Source organism: Trichogramma pretiosum, unplaced genomic scaffold (assembly GCF_000599845.2).
Source record: "Trichogramma pretiosum strain Unisexual culture from Peru unplaced genomic scaffold, Tpre_2.0 scaffold90, whole genome shotgun sequence".
NCBI classification, from domain to species: Eukaryota; Metazoa; Arthropoda; class Insecta; order Hymenoptera; family Trichogrammatidae; genus Trichogramma; species Trichogramma pretiosum.
Genome location: NW_019641031.1, coordinates 52,266 through 61,111, shown reverse-complemented (window position 1 = coordinate 61,111; position 8,846 = coordinate 52,266). Strand labels below are relative to the sequence as shown.

At 42.0% G+C, this 8,846-nt stretch overlaps 1 protein-coding gene across 1 annotated transcript; it reads left to right on the top strand.

Annotated features, from left to right (window-relative positions):
* Positions 1-5,869: 5,869 nt before the first annotated feature.
* LOC106657606 (E3 ubiquitin-protein ligase UHRF1-like) lies at positions 5,870-8,751 on the top strand. The gene is made up of 2 exons (XM_014379205.2): positions 5,870-6,342; positions 6,431-8,751. The coding sequence occupies exons 1-2, from the start codon at positions 6,136-6,138 to the stop codon at positions 8,510-8,512; spliced, it is 2,289 nt and encodes a 762-aa protein (XP_014234691.1). The 5' UTR covers positions 5,870-6,135; the 3' UTR covers positions 8,513-8,751.
* Positions 8,752-8,846: the final 95 nt, after the last annotated feature.

Below are 8,846 nucleotides of genomic sequence, written 5' to 3'. Positions count from 1 at the left end.
TTACCCCCCCAAAGACGATGTCTCATTGATATTTTTTTTAATCCCATCTTCTTTTGTTGAGAAACTATATAACCGATGAAATCGATACCGATATGCCTATATAGGATTATTGAAATATTTCAATGCGGCGATCGGCAGCAGGCCCACTTTTCATACACGATCGAAGCGACAAAACGCCAGCTTATATGTACAAGCGCGAGGGTGACAATGGGCACATTCTTTCGGGCTACATCCGTGAAACGTCGTCGTCGTCGTCGTCGTCGTAGCAAAAAACCCTTTGAAGTGTATATACACGTTGGAGGGCAAGAGCCCCGTGTCTTTCTCTTGCTAAATAGCAATTTCGTTCGTTATCTATCGTCGTCCTCCTCCTCCTACTCCTTCTCTCGCTCTTCTTCGCTATATACCTCTTATATATATACGGCGCGCAAAAGAGCGAGACTTTTCCTTCGGGTTCGTTGGCGATCGAAGCTCTTTTTTTTTTCTTTCGTTTTTTTTTTTTTACTTCTTCTCGTCCTCTCTTTCTCTCGTATATATACTGCTACAAGCATCGAGCCTATATATATATGTGTGTGTCGATACGCGCGCGCGCGAGCCGCGCAAAACAAAATCGGTCCGTTCGATCGGCGGCGGCGGCGGCGGCGGCGGCGTTCACCAAGCGCGTCCAGCGCAGCGCGCGGTTCAGAGGCCTTGTCAGGCCTCGGCGCTGATGCTCTCCACTAATAGATATATGGGTTTTAACCCCGTTTATGCCTCGACCACTATATGTATACATGTTTGTACTTGAAAACTTTAGCTCGCTCGCTCGCGAGTATTTCTCACCGATTATTTCGATATGTACCCCCGCCGATTCGCGCCAAACAGAGAGAGAGAGACTTTGCACATCGTGGCTTTAACACAGCTCCGTATTATACATATATGTGTTTACGTATGCACATATTACCGTATAATCCTATAATGTGCGTTCGTACGTATAATACGTATAAACATGCGCGCGAAAACTTACATCGCATATTTATATACGTGTGTACGTGTGTCTGTGTGTTTTGCGCGGTCCTTCTGCGCCACGAGAGCTTTTGTTTTGTTATATTCACTTTTTCTCTTTCGCGCGCGAAATTTTTTTTTCCATTCGCTTCTTCGTTTTTCCTTTTCTTTTCTTTTTTTTTTACTCCTTCGCGAGCTGCACTGCTGCTGCTGCTGCTGCTGCTATTGGTTATTATGCATCGATGCGCGCATACCTGTGGATTGGCCTTTGTCTTTCTCACTCTCTCTCTTTCTCTCTACCCTTTTATCTGTCAGTGTTTATCTATGACTTTTTATCTTTTGCTCCTTTTGTTTCCCGCGAATGTACGAGAAAAATGTTTACTTCTCGCTCTTGTTCATATCACCTATAAGTATATGCTATTGGTATGCAAAGCCGATGTGCGCTTTTCACATTATTGTACGCGAGCTATGCACATTTTTTTTTAGACTTTTTGTTTTAACCGATCGAACGCGGGGCCCAATTCGCGAGCGCAGGGCCGATTTTCTCCTAATTATCTCTCCCCGCGCAATGGCTTGGCTATCTTTTCGAGCCGTACCACACGTATATATATCGGCCCTACGGAACGATTAAGAGTGTACCAGAGAGAGAGAGAGAGAGAGAGAGAGAGAGAAAAAAAAGGCAGCGGCTAACTAGAAAAACGAGCGCGCAGTTAAATCGTCGAGTTTAAAGCCTTTGGAAAAGGCAGCGAAACACGGTCGAATTGGTGCTTCGCGCCGCGGCCGCTCTATCCCATATACGCGTGTATACAAAGGTAGTGTTTATAAGGATGCAAAGCTTTATCCGTGAGGTAATTCACGTCTGTCTCGTTCTCTCTCACTCTAAGAAATAGTTTTCACGTGTGCTGCTGATGCTGCTGCGACGGCCATCGGCGGGCATCTCCTTACTTCGGGGCAACCGTACCGACGAGTCTCTCTCTCTCTGTGCGCGCGCGATTATCGCATTCGGCTCCTACTTCTCTTTTCGCGCGCTTATCCGCGCGGCACGCGGTGTTTACGCGCGTTTACCCATATACATGTGTGTGTGTGTGTGTGTGCGCGAGCAGTCAAGAGCGCGCCAATTCTCGCCAGTCCCGCAGGCATCTCCCTACCCTGTTCTGTATATACAATACAGTACTACACCGCAGCGACTCTTTTAACGTGTGCTGTGTCTGTAATCTCGAAGAGCAGAGAGCCGGGCGCGAAAAAGCGAGAGAGAGACAAAGTGCGTCGAGTTGCTTATCGGCTAAACTGGAGCTTTGGAACGACATAGACAGCAGAGAAGAGCGTAGACACATGCAAACACTGCTGCGCACACGTTCGTCCGCGTCCATGTGCGATCGTTCGTTAGTTGCAACGCGCGCGATGCATTTGCACCCAATTTATCTACCTTTACTTTATTGCCTTCCTTCTGCTTTTCTTTTTTCTTTTTTCTTTTCTTTTTTTTTTTCATTTTATTACCCTTACTCCCATAAATGCATTTTTTTGCGCGACTTATCTGCTTGAAATATCGTAAAATTACCTTATCGTTTGACATTGCAGCGGCGGCGGCCGAGGAAAGGCATTGCTGGAAAGGAAAAAATATTTATTCGTACGATGAGTTATTTTAACTCGCGAGTTTAATGTAAGAAAATAACGTTCCATCGCGAAATCGCTGTAAATGATATTGCTACTGAACCAAAGTTGAAACGTACAATCGCTTACGATCCTCTATCTCGTGTAATTTTCAATCGATGGATTGTCGAAAATCGAAGAAATAAAGGTGAACGAATCGATATCATTGTCTCTCGAAAGAAACGCCGAGTAAATGAATTCGTTAATGGGTCATTCGTATAATTCCGTGCAATATCTAGCCACGTTTAAATGCAAAAAAAACGATAAAAAAATAAAAACGAAGAAGAAACGCGCGAATAGTTAAATTATTTTATCGATCGTTTAATTTCCTTACATATAGCTGACGCTCATGCCGCTCGCGCAGTTGCGTCCAGTTCGTGCATTAATATATAGTACATTATCGAGTCAAGGGGGGAAAATAAAACGTCGAGACACGTGTTAACATTCGGCTACGAGACATTTATGTTACGTTTATGGTACGGTACGTGTACGGGACACGAAACGGTATCGAGCGAGAGAGAAACGAGGGAAGAGAATATAGGAGCGCAACGAGAACTTTTATGAGAAATATATATAATTTATATAAGGGACCGCGAAGCGAAGGTGTAAATTTTCTCATAGGAAGAGAAAGAAAAGGGAAGGAAGCGCCGTTAGAGAATTAATATATCACGTGTAGTACCGAGCTATATCAGCAGTAGTCCGCGAGCTTTATATATTCGAAGCGACGACGAGAGGATCGATGATCGGTAGCCGCCTCTGAAAAACGTGTCCGCGAACTCGCACGCATAATGAGCACACGATCGCGGCAGACTCTCGGGGTAGCTATAACGTCTAATTTTTAATTCTCGAACGATATGGCTAGAGAGCAGAAGACGGCCGGGGAGCCTCGGGGCGAATTTCAGCGCGCTTCTTCTTCTTCTTCTTGGAGGTATCCCACAATTTCGTCCGAGCTCGGCGGCGGTGCAGCAGATGGGGGGTTGCGGCGCACGTGTGTGTGTGTGTGTGTCTGTATGCTGCATACACAGATAGCCAGCGATAATATTTTTCTATCGTTCGAATCCTCTATCGAACTTGCCGCTGAGAGAGAGAGAGAGAGGATAGCTACTCTCAGTGCATTACATGCATATATGTAGGTACGGATCGGCACACTGGCACTTATGTAATTCGTGGTGCCCGAGGTGCTACACATACTCGCTCGCTCCCTCAGCTTGTATAGCGCAGCGGCCTGCTGTAGGCTAAAATAGACTTTCATCGGCGATATTACAAGCTCTTCTATCTCTCTCTCTCTCTCTCTTTTCTTTCCTCATGATGTTCTGATTAAGTGGGTATTTCGCATAGCAGCAGCAGCGGCGGCGGCGCATATATAGGTAGGCACTCATATCGTACCCTTGAGACACAGGGAAAATCTCTCCTCCCTCCCCTTGGCTCTCTTCTTCTTCTTCTTCTTCTTCTCTTGGCTCGCGCGCGAGAGATGGGTTCAAAGTACAGAGAGAAAGAAATAGCTCGCCGCCGCTGCCAAGCTGCAACAGTATATAGACTCTCTGTACGCTACAAATGTATGTGAGCCTGGGCATGCATGTAAGGTATTATATATATACCTACCTATGCGCGCTTACTGCAGCAGTATACGGGGCTGAGAAAAGCCTCGCGGTCATGCTCTCTCTCTCTCTCTCTCTCTCTCTCGCTGTCTCTCTCTCCTGCACTGCAGCTGGTTTGTGAGAGACCGGATGTAAGATAATCTACAATCTAAACCACGATCTAAGCTTTCGCAGAGTGAGAGAGAAAAAAGTCCACAGCGAGATCCTCTCGTGTTTAGTCGCGTTTCTCCGCATCCAGTAGCTGCGTCTCACGGATAATAATATAAGCTTATATCTCTCTCTGCAGCCATTAAATAGACCCAAAACCGATCGAGCTTGCGACTGCCGCGCATTTCATTGTTTATTAATCCGATGCGTATACATATCGGCGCCACTCGATAAAGGCCGACGTAAAGAGACACGATAATGACGCGCGGATTATATAAATTTACAAGCTAACGATTCTGCCTTAATGCACACACACACACACCGCGAACGAGCGTTAATTTTCCACTTTAATGCGTGCGATCGTTCGCTTGAAAAGCGCGTATAAATATCGCGACGACAAAAATTAATAATAATTTAATGCTTACTTGGCTCGCGACTGTAAATGTATAATCCCTTATAATGAAATCACAGTGTTGCGCATTAGTAAAGAATCATTTATTCGATTTTCACGACAAGACTTCGTTGAACGAATCTCGTAGCGAATTAACTCGTTGTAATGCGAATTTTTTGAGAGAACTGGAAGCTCGTCGACTGAATTTTTGTCGATTCATAAGTTCATTCGGAAACCTACAACGAATGCGATCACCAACGGTGATAATAAAATGATTTCATCGAAAACCTTTGAGTCTCGAACAACGACCCGTATACTGATGAGAGATAAATACAGGGTACCCTATTCGAGCTTCTTGTTATTTTTCATTACCAAAATTAATTTCTTTCATTTCTTTTCACCTAAAAAGTAACTGAAATATCGAATGAAAATGATAGTGACACATTTTTCTGTCAAGAGCAATTATATTTTAAAGAAAATATATATTATGATAGCTTGAAATATTCATCAAAAACTGAGTATGAAAGTTAAATCGAGCATTCGATAATTCAATGAGGGAAACCTATAACTATAGGTACCGTTGCTACAAGGTCTGTCCAATATTTGCGTGTCTCAAATTCATCTAGTAAAAAAGGTCTAAAAAAAAGGAGTCGATCAAGGTTGGTTCATAACCGTTTATAATTGAGCAACAATGAAACAAGAATTGCCCGATATATACTCGGCGAGAGCGACGGCTGTTTACGAAGCGAATTACAACATGTATGTACTACGAAGCTGTTTCATTGTCGCCAGAGCTACCAAGATTCAAAAAATTAACTTTCACGAATCAAAGCTAAACGATTACGAAAAACTATATATAATACAGCTCCGATTCTGCGAAGCCCGGGCCGTGGGCCATTAACATGATACGTGCTGGAGTATTCGCGCGCCCGGCAAATAATAATATTACACAAGTTACGACTCGACGAGCGCCTCGCGTTATACTTTCTCGCACTGAGGCCTCGCACACACACACACGCACGCACGCACACACACAGTACACACAGCTGCCCCGCGCGACAGCCCGGCACGATACGCGGGATTTCTGCGAGCGAGCCGTGCAAAAACAGCACGCACACCGACAGCAGAGTCTCCCAGCACAAACACGCGCGACTCTTTTCCCGCCAATAATCTGCCGTTGGCCTCTCGCAAACCGCCGTCCTCGGCCGTCATTTCTGTCGCTCGTTCGCTCACACACGCTCACTCGTCGGTGCTCCGCTCCCGGCTGACTGACAACTGCGACTGCACTGCTTGTTGTTCTTTTTGTGTTTTTTGTCAAAGTGTAATCTAACATATATATAATAATTTTCTTGACTCGCGCGCGTCAAAATGTACGTGAAATGTGTGACCTTCGACAACCGACACAATGGTATCTTCAATGTGTCGAAATTAACGACGATCGCCCAAATGAAGGAGATGGTCTCAACCAAGTTCAACGCTCCGTTAGACAGGCTGTCGCTCTACTTCCAGGGCAAACATCTCGAGGACGATTGCAATCTTCACGATTACAGTATCAATCTTAATCACGTCATTCAGGTAAAGTGTTTTGGTCGACTTTATTTATTTTTCTACGAGGATCTTGACAGCGAGCTTTGACGCATTACTCTTGTTTTTCATTGTGTAGGTGAGGATCAAGCCCGTCGAACTAGAAAAAATACGCATAAAATCGGAACCGGAAGATAAGGAAAATATAGATGACAATGCGCGCGTAGCTGATGAGAAAATAGAAATAAAGGAGGAAGTAAATATAAAAGAGGAAAAAGTAAAGATAAAAGAGGAAGAAGAGATCGAGACTACCAGCGATCATTACCAGGCAGGTGATGCCATTGATTGTACCGACACGACCGTTGGAGCATGGTATGAGGCAGTCATTTTGAAAATTGTAAAGAAAGGAGATAGCACAGTCTTCAAAGTTAGGTGGGATCTACCAGAATCCAGAAATGACGATGCATTCGATGTAGAAGAAACATCTATAAGACCAAGAGCTTGGAGAACTTTGGATTTTAATGACTTGGAAATAGGTCAAAAAGTAATGGTAAATTACAATTTGGAAAGCCCCAAAGAAATTGGCCATTGGTACGATCTCACTATTTCTAAAATAAGGAATGTAAGGACAGCCAAAGAACTGAAAGGTACCATACATATTGGAGATACTGAAAGGACTATAGATGATTGTGAAATAAATATAAAACATGGTGTATATCAAATTGAAGAGCCAGTACTTATTTCTGAGAGGGATGAAACATTTAATTCCAGAGTGCCAACAACAAGACGAATTATTCCAGCTGAATGTAAACACTGCAATGATAATCCAAAGAGAAACTGCAGAGAATGCAGCTGCACAGTGTGTGGTAAAAAGACCGACCCTCATCATCAGATACTTTGTGATGAATGTGATACTGTTTATCACATCTCCTGTTTAAATCCACCTTTAGCTGAAATACCGCAAGGGGATTGGTATTGTCCAGATTGTAAGGTTGACGCTGATGAAATAGTTAAAATTGGTGAAAAAGTAAAAACTAAGAAAAAGCAAAGCAAAGTAGTTGGAACTAACAGAGACTGGGGTAAAGGAATGGCTTGTGTTGCTAGAACCAAACAATGTACTATTGTGGGAAAGGATCATAAAGGACCAATTCCTGGAGTTGAAGTTGGTCAGACGTGGTTGTATAGACTACAAGTATCTGAAGCTGGAGTTCACAGACCTCATATTGCTGGAATAAGTGGTAACTCAAATGTATGTGCCTATTCACTCGTTTTTTCTGGTGGATATGAAGGTGATGAGGATAATGGAGATACATTCCTCTATACTGGCTCAGGTGGTAGAGATTTATCTGGTAATAAAAGAACTGCAAAACAAAGTCGCGATCAAGTATTGACCTTAATGAACAAAGCATTGGCATTGAACTGTAATGCTAAGCTTGATACAAAGAATGGTGCTGTAGCTACAAACTGGAGAAAAGGCATTCCCATCAGAGTTGTTAGAAGTTGGAAAGCCAAGCATAGCAAATATGCTCCAGAACTTGGTTATCGATATGATGGGATTTACAAAGTCGTTAAATATTGGCCTGAAAAAGGAAAAAGTGGATTCATAGTGTGGCGTTATTCTTTAAAAAGAGATGATAAGTCTCCTGCACCATGGACCAAAGCAGGAAAAGCTGAAATAGAAAGACTTGGTTTAAAAATGGTATATCCTGACAATTTTGAGGCAGCTCAAGAAGAAAAAAATGAACAGGAAAACAAAAAAGAAAATGATAATGAACAGAAAAATGAAAAGGAAAATGAAAAGCGTGGTTTAAAACGTAAAACTAAAAATGATGCTGATACAAATGAGGTATCCAGCGCTAAAAAACCCAAAGCTGACTTCCAATTGGATAAAAAAATTCGTGATTTAATTGAAGAAGACCAATCCAACAAAAAAATATGGGAACGATGTATGGAATTAATAACAGAAGGAAGTCAAGCTTTTAATGACAAAGTTAAGTTGGAATTTGCTTGCCCAGTATGTCAAGAGCTTGTATATAAACCAGTTACTCTTTCCTGCACTCATAACATTTGCATTTCTTGTTTGAAAAGAAGTTTCAAAGCTGGTAGCTATAATTGTCCAATGTGTCGTGATCCCCTGGATAAAGATTACAAAATGACAGAAAACAAAGAACTTTCTTCAGCTCTACTAACAATGTTTCCAGGATATGAAAATTCTAGATAATTCAATTTATTTTGTATTTAAACTTATTTAGACAAATTTGGTCATAATTATTTATTGTTCGACTAGTGGTATCAGTATTAAATTTGTTTTGGAATTGGTTCCAATACCTGTAATTAATCATTTTATTATAATTAACAATTTTGAAAATGTCTTACTCGCTTTTCATAATATTAGTTTATTTCTATATTTTGTAAACTGTGTCTTAGGAAATTGAAATAATTTTGAATAAATTAACTCCATTATTTTATATATACTAATCAAATGTGCGTTTCAATTTTTTTTATGATCATTTTTTATTACAATTAATTCATTACACTTTAAAATTCGAACATTG

What these genes read in the sequence shown, in the direction of transcription:
- LOC106657606 (XM_014379205.2), top strand. Translation starts at nt 6,136, where the DNA reads ATGTACGTGAAATGTGTGACCTTCGACAACCGACACAATGGTATCTTC. An exon ending in ATCTTAATCACGTCATTCAG is followed by an intron (nt 6,343 to 6,430) that starts GTAAAGTGTTTT and finishes TTCATTGTGTAG; the next exon opens with GTGAGGATCAAGCCCGTCGA.